Source organism: Symphalangus syndactylus, chromosome 19 (assembly GCF_028878055.3).
Source record: "Symphalangus syndactylus isolate Jambi chromosome 19, NHGRI_mSymSyn1-v2.1_pri, whole genome shotgun sequence".
Classification (NCBI taxonomy): Eukaryota; Metazoa; Chordata; class Mammalia; order Primates; family Hylobatidae; genus Symphalangus; species Symphalangus syndactylus.
In genome coordinates, this window is record NC_072434.2 from 71,634,053 (window position 1) to 71,650,159 (window position 16,107).

At 36.1% G+C, this 16,107-nt stretch overlaps 1 protein-coding gene across 20 annotated transcripts in view; it reads right to left on the reverse strand.

Moving 5' to 3' along the window:
• Positions 1–16,107, reverse strand: part of CDC42BPA (CDC42 binding protein kinase alpha) — a 313,445-nt gene that overhangs the window by 96,139 nt on the left and 201,199 nt on the right. For all 20 annotated transcript variants that reach the window (XR_008649731.2, XM_055235029.2, XM_055235020.2 and 17 more), the window contains 2 exons: positions 12,972–13,219; positions 3,744–3,849 (listed from right to left, as the gene is read on the reverse strand). Coding sequence is in view for 19 of the 20 variants with exons in the window: in XM_055235029.2 (XP_055091004.1) it covers positions 3,744–3,849; positions 12,972–13,219 (354 nt within the window). In the remaining variant the exon portion in view is untranslated. The remainder of the gene's footprint in view (positions 1–3,743; positions 3,850–12,971; positions 13,220–16,107) is intronic.

Sequence of the window (16,107 nt, forward strand, 5' to 3'; positions counted from 1 at the left end):
TTAACCCGTCTTTGACTTCGTTTCTTGATTTATAAAATGGTAAGAACAAAAGGGTACACCTTAGAGAGTTATTGTAAAAATTAAATGAGTTATATGAAGTAATTCAGAAGATGACCTGCACATAGTAAATTTTAAGTATTAGTTCATTTTTCATGTTTGAAAATGAGGTTTTACTATTTGTACATTGACACATTTGACTTATAAGAAGACTACATAGGATTATGAAAAAAATGCTCTTAACATTTTAAAAGGCAGATTAGGAAGTGGATTGTATACATGATTGCAATTATATAATAATAAGGATATACCTGGAAAGGAACATACAAAATTAAAATCCCGTTTTGTGGTGATCACATTATGGGTAACTTTCATGTTAAATATTTTCCACATTTTTTGAAAATATTTAAAAAAACAAATTTTAAAAACAAATTACAACTTTTCTTACTGTAAACAATTTTACTCACTTGCATAAATGGCTAATTTTTTAAAATTTGTTATGAGATTCAAGGAAACCAGATGGCTAATTATATTTGCAATGATATATATATATATATATATATATATATATATATATATATATATATATATATATTTTTTTTTTTTTTTTTTTTTTTTGAGACAGACTGTCACTCTGTCGCTCAGTCTGGAGTGCAGTGGTGCGATCTTGGCTCACTGCTACCTCTACCTCCTGGGCTCAAGTGATTCTCCTGCCTCAGTGCCTCAGCCTCCCGAGTAGATGAGACTACAGGCATGTGCCACCACACCCGGTTAATTTTTGTATTTTTAGTAGAGACGGGGTTTCTCCATGTTGGCCAAGCTGGTCTCAAACTCCTGACATCAAGCGATCTGCCTGCCTTGGCCTCCCAAAGTGCTGGGATTACAGGCGTGAGCCACTGTGCCCAGCCGGCAATGAATTATCTTTTAGTAAAAAGTGGGGCTTATAAGATTTACAAAAATGTCATCTAATTTTTAAAAATTTATTTAAATGTTTTTATTTTTGGAGTTTAAAAATGTGAAAATCTATAATATACCTTTCAAAATTAACCTAATAATTGCTTTCTGACTTCTATATCTGTAATTCTGTCAAGAAGAGATCCAGTTCTCTACAAGCTGGTTCCCAATGGAACAGTTCAGCAATGGCAAATGCTTCTGTGGTCATCCTTGGGGAAACTACCCACTTCAAAACAAATTGGAAAATGAATAAATGGAAAGTGAAGATGTGCAGTGAAGTTCAGTTTATCACTACTGAGACAGAATTAAAAAGGGAAAGGTAGACTGAGAATTAAGAAGAGAGAGATGCAAAAATTGAACAAAAGTTTGAGAAACAGAGCAGAGGTTCAAATGGAAATAGAGATTCCAGATCTCCCCCATTTCTTCAGGAATAAATATTGCCCTGTAACCACTGGACATTAAATATTTACCTACCATATGAATTTGCTCTTAAAGTGCTACTCATATCCTATCTATCTTTCAATTTAGCAAGAATGGGTAATTCTGCTTTTTTGTTTTGTTTTTTTTTTTAAAAACAAACTATCCTTCAGGCCTCATCAAGGAGGCTTCACTACATATACTAGGTCTAAGTATGTCCCTTTTTCATGGGTGTATTAGACTGCAACACAATTTTAATCAAATAAGTTTTGAAAAATTCTCTCTAAATATATATATTGGATAAACTCAGCAGAAATGTATGGCTAACAATGAAATTAAACCAATAATTGAATGTAAAAATTTGATCTACATTCAAGTTATTTTCCAATATAATTTTTCTTAAAATGTAATAACATCTTTTAGTAGGTAACTCAACAAAATCTTAAAATTCTGTCTTATAGGACAAAATGACATTAAATTTTGTAATCAAATTAGTCAACACGTGAAATAACAATTATGTGACCTGCTTGGATAAAGTTCAAATATTGTCAGCCTTATTTCAATGGAAATAACTGTTATACAATAAAGTTCATGCACTATACATGGCTTAAAAAATCAATCTATATTACTTACTGTTCAGCCACTTTCTACAATGTTTGTGTATGTTAGCTTTACAAGACTTTACGATACGAACAGTATTCTTTCTCAAGTAGTTTTCAACTAGTCATTTTTTAAAGGCTTAGAAAACAAGCAGTCATTTTAAAAATGTTTTAAATACTTATTTAGCATTTTACATGCTAAATAATCATGGGGAAAATAGTGAGAAATACAGAGCTATATAGAAAACAAAAAGAAGGAAGAGTCTCTATTTTACAAGTCAAGGTCTTTCGGTCTGTTATTGGAATAACTAATAATTGAGCATAATATTTTTATTGGAGGAAAATACTAGATATCATTATAAAATACAATTAACCAGTCCTCCTTATTTAAATTTAAGTAGAATTACTAAAACTTCTGGGCTGGGTGCAGTGGCTCATGCGGCCAGACATGGTGGCTCACGCCTGTAATCCCAGCACTTTGGGAGGCTGAGGTGGGTGGATTGCTTGAGGTCAGGAGTTCAAGACCAGCCTGGCCAACACAGCGAAATTCCGTCTCTACTAAAAGTACAGACATTAGCTGAGTGTGGTGGTGTGTGCCTGTAGGTCCCAGCTACGCAGGAGGCTGAGGCAGGAGAATTGTTTGAACCCAGGAGGCGGAAGTTGCAGTGAGACGAGATTGCGCCACTGCACTCCAGCCTGGGTGACAGAGCGAGACTATATCAAAACAAACAAACAAACAACAAACTTCTGGTTAATATTAGGATTTTTACAACTGCTTGTTAGGAATTAGCACAAGAAATGCAGAATGGTGGGAAGTTGGGAAATTTGAGATACTAAGTGGGAAAAAAAATTCCTTTAAGTATTTGAAATTTTGTTCATGAATATGGCTACTTCTCAGTTCAATACATGATTCTAGAAATTAGGCTGAGATGGTTTATTTAGATTATCACCTACCCCTGGTATCATTTCTAGCTTTACCAGTTCTTCTTTGTGAATATGAATCAGCTGTTACAATTTCTCCAGGTTTGGCCTAATTGTCCCTTGACAGCCTTAACTTGGCCTGAACTTAGCCATCCGTGACGGGGTATATGATGAATATTGAAAGAAAAGAGTAAGAAAGAGAACAGATGGTGACATGACTTCAATGTGTCTCCTTCAAATCTCAGGTTGAAATGTGATTCCCAGTGTTGGAGGTGGGGACTGGTGGGAGGTGACTGGATCATGAGGGCAGGCCCCTCATGAATGATTTAGCATCATCCCCTTGGTGATAAGTGAGTACTCATTGAGATCCGGTTGTTCAAAAGTGTGTACACCTCCCCAGTCTCTCTCTTGCTCCCTCCCTTGCCTTTGCACCTTCTGCCATGATTGAAAGCTTCCTGAGACTCTCACCAGAAGCAGATGCTGGCACCACACTTCCTGTATGGCCTGCAGAACCATAAGCCAAAATAAATCTATTTTATTTGGAAATTACCCAGTCTCAGGTATTCCTTTATAGTAACCCCAAAATGGACTAATACGGATGGAGACTGAAATAAATAAGAGGCTCAAAAAAATAAACGGGACAAAGAATAAAAGGAGATAAGCAAAACTCTCTCCTCAGAAGACTCCTATCAGATTATTGTAACAAAGAATTGCGTATATCATAGAAGCAACATAACTCAGGAGAAAGACTATTAAACAAAAATGTATGCCAAATATAAAGTTATACTCACAATTCCTATCAGTTTTGAACATCTAGCATGTACTACTCAATTAACATGAGACTAAATCACTCACCTTATCAAGTTCACTCGTCAGCTTTTTATTTTCTTCAGTTAACAACACTTTTTCTCGTTCATACTGTTGTTTGAACTCACTTTCAAATTCTTCCCTTTCACTTTGACTAACACAATTCAAAACACAAAAGGAAAAAAGGGAATTAAAGGTCAACTGAAAACTTGAAATTATTTTTCCAATAGTTACATAAAACATAAAATATCAGATAGAACTGCAGAAATATTGTCCCCATAGAATACAGCTTGTTTATATGTAATGACAGGCCTGGGCATGTTCCAGGAATTTATATTACAATAATACTGATTTGTTCATTCATTTACCAAATATTTATGGAGTGCTTACTAGGTGCCAAGAAATTGTTGTAGGTCTTGACAGCTACTGCTCTCACAGAGCTTATATTCTGGTAGAGGCGGACTGCCAATGAAAAGTGAGTAAAATGAACTAATTTCAGCTAATAAGTTCTAAATTATATATATATGGCAATGCAAAAAGTATTTGGGAGAGGGTGGCTACTTTAGATTATATAGTCAGAGAAGGTCTCATCAAGGTTGATAATGGACCAAAATGAAAATAATAATTGCCATTTGCTTCACATTCATTACGTTCTATCCAAAGGCAAATTAGTTTGAGACCAAATTAGATACTTTTCTTTGTGTATTTCCACCACAATATTCTTACAAAATACAAAGTTGCTGGGCCCTTATTATTAGGCCAGAGTCACTTCCTAGTGTTATCAATTTGATTAACAACAGTATTCCAAACATTTTGTTCATAATTAGAATTTATGAGCTCAGAAATTTTAAATTTACTTCGAAATAATTTCATTATTATTAGCAAAGTTACAAAAATAGTACAAAGAATTTTTGTATCCTCTTAACCCAGATTCCCCAATAGCTAATATTTTACTGCATTTTCTTTATTACTGTGTATGTACTGATTTCATTAGTGTTCTTCAGAACCACTGAGGAGGTTCTGCAGATATTATGCCCTATTATCCCTAAATACTCCAGTGTGTATCTTTCAAAGTCAAGGACACTCTGCCATAATCGCGAAGCAATCCTCTCAATTTAAAAAATCAACATTACCAGAACATTTACCACCCGAATTCACAGACCCAATTCAAGTTATCCCAACAATGTCTCCTTTTCTTACGAAGCCCAGGATCCAACTGAGAAACATGTGTTGCATTTAGTAGTCATGTCTCTTCAATTTCCCTTGGTCTAGAACAGTTCCTCAGTCTTCCCTATCTCTCACAACAGTTTTATAATGTATAGGTCTCTAATTGTGTACAGTGACACTCAACCTGGGGCCATCTGATGTTTATGACTAGTCTCAAAGAATTCATTTTTGGCTGGAATACCACAAGAACAATGTTTCTCAGTGCATCCCATCAGAAGGTGCAAAATGTTGATCTGCACAACACTGACCAAACCTCTTAGGCTAAGGGTGTGGATTCAGAATGAGTGGAGTCCCCAAGACATGTGAGATGTGAGAAAGAAAAGAAACTTTTTATGAGAAATGCAAGCCCCTTTAAATTAGCAGGGCCAGAGAGGCACTGAAATGTGACTGCAGTCACATCTTACTCTCCCAACTGAGCTAAGTAATCTACCAGCTATGTGGACTCCAGACTGAGTGTCATCAATAGCTATAAATTAACCCAACAACGCCATATTCTGGATACCATAACTCATACCATATAGTTCAACAATGTACAGCCAATCATTAATCAATGTTATTTCTGCAAACCAATGAGAATTCCTGACAAAAGACTTTTGTATGTTCCTTCTCCTGATTTGTCTTTCTTTAAAAACCTGAGCCTCTTTTTTGTTTTCTGGAGCCCTTCTCTGTGTTTCCTGGGCTGCAGTCCTCAACCTTGGCCCAAATAAACTCTACATTAATTTTGTCTTAGTTTCTATCTTTTGGACAACATACTGGAACCTTCGGGCAGCAAAAAACAGTGCTGGGAACTCTGAACCCTCATATTGCTTCAAACCTCTGCAGGTAGAAGCAATCTCATCCCTTTCCCCAAAGCAGCTATAACCTGAGGCAACCAGCCTGTTTTTGCATAAATCATTTATTAACTTCACCTGAAACAGTTACTGCAAAAAGGGAGGCCAAGTATCTTTAACACCTACCCAATCACTTGTCACTGTCTTCAGGCCTATGATGACAGCTAAGATCACAGCAGAGACTAGACATAAAAGCAATGAAGGTGTTAAAGGATTTTGGCAATTTATATTGGAAGGAGTATGGGCAGCATATAGAAATGAATTCTAAGGGCTGAGAAAGAAAATAAACTTTTTTTATCTGAGGAATGTGAGACCATTTAAATTATCAGGCCCAGAGAGGTATTTAAAATGTGAGAGCAGTCACATCTCACTCCCACCTTGAGCTAAATAATCACCTCTTGAGGCCACTTGCTATGTGGGCTCTAAACTGATGCCAAGTAGCCATAAAATGCCATACACTGGAGACCATGACTCACATGCTATAGTTCAACAACGAATAGCCAATCACTAATCAATGTTATTTTGTAAATCAGTGAAAATTCCTGTCAAACGACTTTGTATCAGCCCAGCCCTTGTCTCCTTTTGCTTTTAAAAACCTACTTGTAACAAAGACCTAATGGAGCACTCCTCAAGGTAACCTGGAAGTGTGTTCCTGGCAGCTGTCCTCACTTTGGCTCAAGCAAACTCTTTAAACATATCCTGTGCCTCAGCTTCTTCCTTCAGGTCAGAAGGGTGTTACCCCAAGGTGGGTAAATAAAAAATTAAATACAGCCAAATTTATCAAATGCACATACTCATCTAGGATTTGTGGTTTAATGTGTTGACTCAATATTCAGGTGTAGTTTTTCACTGCTAGGCGGAGTAACTGAAGCTTGGACTTTGGACCCAATAGCGGGCTACAGTCAATTAGCTCGAGATATTTGACTTACCGAGCATAAAGGGTCTACTGGCTCTAGGAGACGAGAATGTCAGAGTGGACCTATTATGTGCAACCTGGTCAGCCACCCACAAAGCACCCACTTCAGAACACCCAGAAAGCACTCCTTTCACCAAGGCATTAATAAATACACTAGTGAGAGGGCACACTAGCATCCTGGAGAAACACTATGGTAGGTATCTTCAGATGATAGTCTGCAAATGACAGCGGAAAATGCCAGAATGGAACTGCATTGCCTGATTTTATTGAAAATAACAGTATTCCGGATTGGCTATTTGTACCATCCGCTTTATTACAGCCTGATGCTTCCAAATCCTCATCCTTTCCCTTAAAATTAAAAGTCACACTCATTTACTTTTAATGAGTTCAATGAACGTATACTTAATAACATCTATTTGTGTTTCATTTGGAAATCTGAGGAAAACGTCTGTGATGTGTAGACTTCCTATACTCACCTTATTTGATTATGTATATACTAGAAAGCATGGTGAAAGGAGAGGTTAGGGAAACAGGAGGATATATGAACCACAAAATGATTCCTTGTTCTCAACTCTAGATTGTATTAAAAGCTTAGTTAAATTTCCGACAGTTCTATCAATACTTTCAGCCCTTCCTTCCTACATCTACATACATACACATTATTATTTTAATATTACAAAGCTTATTTAAAGTGATAGTTCTGTGGAGCATGATGACTTATTTACCCTTAGAAGTAAAGACAGTTTTAATAAGACTTAAAAAATCTTCTAAGGAAAAAAAGGGAGTAAGTTTTTTTTTTTGTTTTTTGTTTTTTTTGAGACAAGAGTCTCACTCTGTAGCCCAGGCTGGAGTGCAGTGGTGCGATCTCAGATCACCGCAACCTCCGCCTCTCAGGTTCAAGCAATTCTCTAGCCTCAGCCTCCCGAGTAGCTGGGATTACAGACACATGCTACCAAGTCTGGCTAATTTTTGCATTTTCAGTAGAGATGGGGTTTTACAATATTGGCCAGGCTGGTCTCGAACTCCTGACCTCAGGTGATCCGCCCACCTCAGCCTCCCAAAATGCTTAGATTACAGGCATGGGCCACCATGCCCAGCAAGGAATAAGTTTTTGAAGACTGTATTGTTATGTGACAAACAGGCTTATATCTACAGCAATTTGATGGATGCTGTAGGACGTTAGCAATAAATGAAATTCCATGTGGTTCAGTTCTGGGTAATTTTGTGTGATTGCTTTCCGGTGAACAAAGAATGTAATAACGGTTGATCTTAAAAGTGTAATCTTAAAAATCTCCTACATAACATTATTGAAGATAAATTATAATTTAAATGACAAATTCAAGGAAAATAAGCCAACCTCCATCTCCAAGCAAATTTGTCACTTCACTCTTATCTATAGACAGATGTGAAATTTAGTTATGTTTAGGAAGCTTTCCTAACACAGAAGCAACTTCAATAACAAAACCCAAAAAAACTGCAAAGACTTTCAGAAAAATATGTACAAAAATAGAGTAAAATTTTCATGTAAAACCATTCTTTTTCCTGTTAGCATTAAACAAGCTTAAGTCTCTTCCATATTAAAAATAAAGAAACTCTCCCCATACCCTGTGTCACAATTCATTTCCCAAATCCTTGTCTTCCCACTCACTGGTAGGCATCTTGAAACAGTTTCTGTAACCACTTTTTCATCGCTTAGTTGCTCTCCACTACACCAAAATCTGGCTTCTGCCTCCACCATCTCAAGAAAACAGCTCTCTCAAAACTCAACACTGGCCTGACTGTGATTACATCCAACCTGCTGGCCACTTTTGACAGTGTTGTCCACTTTTGTCCTCTTGACATGCTGTCTGGCTTTGATTTCAGGGATCCCAAGCTCTCCTAGTTTTAGTCTACATTCCTGGCTTCTTTTCAGCTGCCTTTGTGACTCTTCCATTCTTCCTGTAAATACCAATGCTCCTCAGTATTCTGTCTTAGGTGCTGTCTCTTCCCTCTCTACACATGCTGCCTGAGGTATCTCATCAATGACACTAGCTGGTTTTATTTATGTATTCAGCTGATGATCTCTGAATCTACACTTGAAGCTTCTGTGGCCTTCAAACTGACTTGACATCTCTACAAAGATGTCTTCCGAGCACCACAAGTTCAATATGCCCAACTCAACAAGAGAGCTCAACACATGGACAAGTTCCCACCACCCCTATCTACGTCCATATACTCTACTTGCTCTTCTCATGATAGGTTTAAAAAAAAAACAAAACAGGATCGAGTAAGGCCAATCCCTTCATTATGAACATCCTCAGGTACTTTGCTCCAGTACTTTCCTCCTCTCCTCTCTCCTCCAATCATCTATGAGATAATTTCTATCAGATTACAAGCATGCTGTTGTTTCTTCCATCTTAACACACACACACACACACACACACACACACACACAAAGAACAAAATAACTTCTCTGAGATAATTTCTCCTCTAGCTATTACCTGATTTGACTGCTTGTTTGTGTGGTAACTCCAAGTAACGATAGTTTTACTTCTATGTTCTGCCTCCAACTGCTCTCCTTCCAGTCTCTTTTGATCCTACTGTGGGCACTTTGCCTCTACTTTTCCACTAAAATTGTTCTTGTCAAAGTCACCAATGACCTTCATATTGCTAAACTCAATGTCATTATTTAGTCCTTATCTCACTTGATTCAGAACTCATTTTATTTGACATACTGACAAGACTTTATATGCTTTCTTCACTTGGTTTCCGGTGTTACAGTAGGCAGTCAGGCAGACATAAGCAGGACAGGAGGGACCCCCTCTCTCCACACCCCCAACCAGGAATGGCCACATCAGGTGATGGTCAGGTGGCTGTTAAACTTTCTCTCTAAAATAATAATTGGTCACATCTGGTGCCAGGAAAAGGCAGTCTCCCACTAGATAGAAATGCCTGAAACTGGTGATCAGCAGCTTCCCAATAAGATTTAGGAATTAGGCAAGTGAGCTCAAGCACACACACTAAGAGGCAAAATGGTGGAGTTTAACTGGTGGCATATGACCTTCTTCTAGGAGCACTCCACCAGTCAGGGAAGAATGCCTCAAGTGAGCACGTGTACAACTTCAGTAAACACACTGTGCATGCAGCGCCTCCCAAGTGCTGGCAGGTCACTGTGCATGCGGACAGCCCACTCCAAGGGAAGAATCAGAGAAGGGATGCAACCCCACAGAAGTATGCCAAGTCAAAGGTTAAACACTAAATGAAAGGTTAAACCACGCACTTGAATCTCTCAAGTCACCCACTTGGCCCAATTGCAAGTGTACTTTGCTTCCTTTTATTCCTGTTCTAAAGCTTTTTAACAAACTTTCACTCCTGTTCTAAAACTTGCCTCAGTCTCTCCCTGTCTTATGCCCCTTTGTCTAATTCTTTATTCTGAGGAGGCAAGAATTGAGGTTGCTGCAAATGCGTATGCACTCGCCACTGCTAACACAAGGACACTAAATTTGCCTGTTATTATCTTGTCATTCTCGCTGCCCTTTCTCTATCCACTTTGCTGGTTCCTCCTCATCTCTCGACTTCCAAAAATTGGAGTATCCCAAGGCTCAGTTCTAGGAAATTGTTTTCTATCTATATCCATTCACTAAGTGTTTTCATACAGTCTCAGAGCTTTAAATGCCATGGAAGTGATAAATATTCTCAGGATTTTACCTCCCGCCCCCAAATCCAGGCAGGTCTATACATTAGCCTATTTGACATCTCCAACTGAATGTCTAATAAACATCTCAACTGTAACTGTTTAAAATGAGCTCTGTTTATGAAAGACTCTTGTCGGGGGGGAAAATGTGCCCTTGATAACACTCCCAATCCTAAACTTGCCTCTCCCGTAGTGGTCCTTTCTAGTAATATATTCTCCCAACTGCTTGGACCAAAAACCTTGGTATCATCCTTGAGTCTTCCTTTTTCTCCCTCATCCCATATCTAGTCCATCAATACATTGCTATCTTTACCTTTAAAGATCATTAAAATTCAAACCCTTCTTACCCCTTTTGCCACTACCCTAGGCCAAAGCCACTGTCATCTTCTGCTTGGATTGCTTCAGTCATCTTCTAAGTGGTCTCATTGTTTTTGCTCTTACCTAATTCAGACTACTCTTAACCTAGTATTCAGAGTGATCCTGTTAAAACACAAATCAGTTGTCACTTTTCTGCTCAGAATTCTACAATATAGTCATGTAATGCATAATGACATTTTGATCAACTATGGACTGCCATTGGTCCATAATGCATTAGTCCATAACTGCATAAAATTTTCAACTTTATTACAATCTTATGGGAACACTGTGTGGTGTTGAAAAATTCCTATTACCTGTGATACCGTAACTGTTTTAAGTACTAATGTAAAGCATTACTCACGTGTATGTGATGTCGGTGTAAACAAACCTACTGTGCTGCCGGCAGTAAAATAGTACATACAATTATGTAAGTACATAATACTTAATAATAAATGACTATGTTACTGGTTTATATATTTACTATACTATACTTCTTATCATTATCTTAGAGTATATGGCTTCTACTTAATATTTTTTTAAAAGTTAACTGTAAAACAACCTCAGGGAGGTCCTTCAGGAAGTATTCCCGAAGAAGGCATTGTTGTCATAGGAAATGGTAATTTCATGTGTGTAACTGTCCCTGAAGACCTTCTAGTTGTGACTCATGGAGAGCAACTTCCAGTCCTGTAAGCTTCATTCATGGTAAGTGTCTTATATAGGTGTACCCTTTTTAAAAAAAATCTTGTATATAATCACATAATACCTTTCTCAGAAAATATCCCTAGTGTTAAGCGATGCATGGCTGTAATTCCCTGCAATAGTTTTACTCAGAATAAGAAACTATGCATCCACTAAATATGACTTACAAGGCTTTACATGATGTGGCCCCCTGTTGCCTCTCTCACTTGTCCCTACTATTCTTTTCCCTTTATTCTACTTGAGCCACAATGGCCTCCTCACTATTTTGTAAAAAACTTATTCTTCTCCATGTAGAATGCTCTTCTCACACATCTGTATAAACATCTCTTCTTGTTTTAATCTTTAACTGAGAAATCAATCACCTTCTCAGTATAGTTTTTCCTGGCCATCCTGTATTTATATAATTTAACCCTCCCTTGAATGCTTCATAGACCCTATTCCCTGTTAATTTTTTGTTCTTAGCATTTATCATTATCTAATATATTCTATGTTTTACTTATACAAAGTTCTATGGGACAGGAATTTTTTTCATTGTTATTGTCTTTTTGTACCAGTCTCTACAACAGTGTGTCAGACATGGTAGGTTAAAAAATATTACTGAATGAATAAATGCACCAAATTGAATAAACTCGGGCTTCCAATATAAGCTGAGAATGACAATAACATATATTCAGTTGCCTGAAATCTGGAAAGCTGAGTATAACTCATAATTTCTCCTGCTCCCTCATTTCTCACAGCTGCTTATTATGTTCTCCAGGTTCTATCTTCTCAGTAGACAGAATCCATCCACTTCTCTCCATCTTCACTATCACCACCTGAGGCCCACACCTCATCTCTTGCAGCTGGATTCCTACCTCCGGCCTGCTCCTCCCACTTCACTCTCCGCACAGTAGCAAGAGTGGTCATTCAAAAATGTAAATATAATCAGGTCACCTTCCTTCAATGGCCTGAGGATAATGTGCAAATGCCTTGTATTCTGTCATGACTTTGTCTCTATTTTACTTTCCAGCTTCATTTCTCACCACTCCCATCTATTTATGTTTCAGTCATAGTAAACAGCTATCATTTTCTGAATGTGGCATGTCCCCCTTTTCCTTTAGATCTTAGCACATTCTCCCTGGACACTCCTCCCTAGCTACTTTTTTCTTACTAATTATATCTCAGCTTAGAAGTTTATCGTTTCTTTTTTTTTTTTCCCGGTAGAGACAGGGTTTTACTACGTTGCCTAGGCTGGGCTTGCACTCCTTGGCTCAAGTAAGCCTCCTGCCTCAGCCTCTTAAGTAGCTCAGATTACAGGTGTGTGTGTGTGTGTGCCATCATGCCCAGCTAGAAGTAATTTTGTTCAGAAAGCCTAGAGGTACCAACGTTATCTTTTGTGCCTTCCCTATATGTGCTCCTATACTTATCATCCCATTCACTTTTCTATCATGCTGTATTATAATTTTCTATTTGCCAATCCTGACTTTGGTCTCCTTTAGGTCTAGGATATGTTTATTGTCTATGTATCTCCAATACTTGACACATAACAGGTACTCAATAAGTATTTACTGTATAGTAAATAATGTGATTCTTACCTTTCTCTTCTGGTTTTTTCCAATTTGTCTTTTAAAATCATAATTTCTTTGTTGAGAGCAAGTTGCTGACCTTCTGAATCATGCAGTTCTTTCTTAAGATTTTTTATTTCATTTGCATGTATTCCTTCTCTTTTAGATAATTCTTCTTCATAAAAGATACTTTTCTTTTCCAAATCAGTCTTTAGTTTGGTTATCTCTTGCTGATGTTCTATGCTGCATACTCCTGGTGAGTAACTAATTTGTTTTTGCTATAGAAATAATAACAAAAGATTAGTGCATCTACAAGAATAATAAAATATTTAAATAACTTCTGTAATATAAATGAGTATTCATATAACTGCATTTTTTGTACATCCTAACAAAAATAAAATTCTATATTAAGTCTACTTTTTGTCTGCCATATATTGCAAATATTTTCCTCAGTTTACATTCCTTAATAGTCTGTCTTTGCTGCTATTTTTAAAAAGTTTTCTTCACACAAAGATTACATATTTATTCAAATTTTTGGCTGGAACTTACATGATTTCTTGCTTTACATTTAAATTTCTAATTTATTTAGAATTATTGTTGGTGTATGGAGTGAGAGAAAAATCTAACTGCATCCTAAATCTGATGAGGAACTGATAAAAAGTTTTAAGGACATCTGTGTCTTAAAAAAATTAAAATGGGCAAAGGAATGATAGAGTAGAATGTACAAAAATAAAGACAGGAATCTTCTGCAATAGTCCTGTGAGAAATGGCAAGGTCTAAACTAACATCTCCTTCATATCTATACTAGACAAAAAATGGTAGGTCTCTTCACTTTTAGGTATGATTAAGAAGATGAAATTGGGATGAAATCTACCTTTTTAGAAATAAGGCTGAAATATCCTCTCAGTAATAAGAAAGAAAAGAAAATGTAAAGTCCAAAGATTCTTCCAGGTACTGCCTAAAGGGTAAACAGAAACATACAGACTACAGATTACGACTGTAAGATTTCCTAAGCTTTGTAATTTTCCAAAGGTCATTAATTTGTTATATCTTATCTGTCTCCCCAATTGCAATAAAACTTTTAAAACTAAAAGAACCTATGCACTTAAGTTTAGGGACAACAAAGAATCAAGATCTGGAGGTCACTGTATTCTTTTTTGAAGTCGGTCATAAGGGCAATAAAAACTGGTAAGCGTAGTTGACTTTAAGTAGAAGGAAAAATACCCTGACTCCTTCATATTTGAAGTATATAATTTAAAAAGAGCAAAGGGAGTGACGTGGGCCAGAGAAATAGCCCTGGCGTGTCCACTGCAATACTAACCATTTATCGAAAAAATACTCTTCATGTGCCAGATCCAGATCGTCCAATGGTTTATGAGGCAGCCTAACATGCAAAAGTCTGCTTAACTTGAGAAGAACCAGAGCAAGGCAGATTCTTGCTCTTAAGCATCACTATGAAAATGATGACTAAATTGACATCTGTGGCACTTACCACTGACCCATACTATTTTTGCATTTTTCTAACTACTTAAAGAAAACAACACTTTTAGTTTGATGTTCTGTTTATTGTGATGACTGTTGGGATGGCAGCAGCATGTACAGTAAGTTTCAAGAAAAAAAAAAATTCCCCTGAAATCAAAACCTAATAAAGATACCAACAATTATGGTTATAGATGCCTATCACTTATTGATAAGAATGTGAAAAGCCAAATAGAACACGAATGATATTATTAAACCATCTGTAAAAAAGAAAAACCTACCAAGAAATAATAGGTTTTACTGCAGGCGCTGAAGATAATTTAATGTCAGCAAACTTACTAATAAATGTGTCATAAAATGATTTTAATAGATTAAATTTTAAAATCCAAATGATAACCTCAGTATTTAAAAATCCAAATGATAATCTCAGTATGTACCCCTACCCAATAGCATTTTATAAAATCCAGTAATAATTCCAAATACTACTCTAAGTCCCACAATAAAACCATTACATAAAAAATAATACAGTAATTCTTTTAATTTAAAAGTATCCATTTTGAGCTATCAAAATACTATTTATGGTGAAACATCAGAGATACATCAAGTAAATTCAGAAATATCAACAAAAAGGATGTCTTCCATTATCACTCTTATGCAACATTCATTTCAGACCAGCATATAAAATTGTCTCTCTGACCAACATGTAAAATAATTAAAAAAATGAATATTGTAAAGAAAAATAATATCTTTATCATTTCTATTTAATTGTTCACCCAGAAAATACAAATAAATCTGGTAAAATGTGTTAGAATTGACAGAGTTGAGTAAAGCAATAGCATAAGATAAACACAAATCAATACTTCCAGATATTAAAATAAGCAATAAACATAACAAAAATTTCATTGTTAATTGAAGGATAATAGTGAGAAATTTCTGATTTATATGAGAAACCTACAAGTCTTGAAACAAAGTATTTAAAAGGGAAGATTAAATGTACATATTCAATATTTTTCATGTTATCTTCCACATAATTCTAATTAAAAGTTCTTTATAAATGTGGGGATAGAAGGTCATGGAGACATGTTTCTACTCCGTGGATAAGAATAAACTGGTAAAAATGTCAAAGAAAATACCAAGGGGTGAACGGGAAAATATACTTTTCAAATATTAAAACATACTATAACTCTTTACTAAAGTATCACTGTGACAAATCTGCTTCCCGAAATAATTTAATTCAATATATTAGACATCTTCAGTCATTGGGTAAGGCAATGATTAATAAATGAAATTGGAATCACCAGTTAGCAGTAAAATAACAAAAATCAATCTCATGTCATACCATTTAGCAAAACAAACTCCTAATACACAGTTAATTATTTTTAGACCCAACAAACATCCAAAAGAAAGCAGAATTAAATACTTATCAAAACTCTGAGAGGAGGAGGACAAGCCAAGCTTTGAAGCAAAAGAAGAAACACTGAGAAAAACCAACAAATCTTCTATGATTTTAAAAAGAAACAAGATCAAAATTAAGGGATACATGATAAATTGGTTAAATAGTTGCTGAAAATACTTTAAAAAGTAAAATTTTTACTCTGCAGAGAGTTTTATGAATTGGTAAGAAAAACATTGACTACTAAATTAAATTAGCAAATAGAGAATTTACGAACAGAAAATATGATTAATA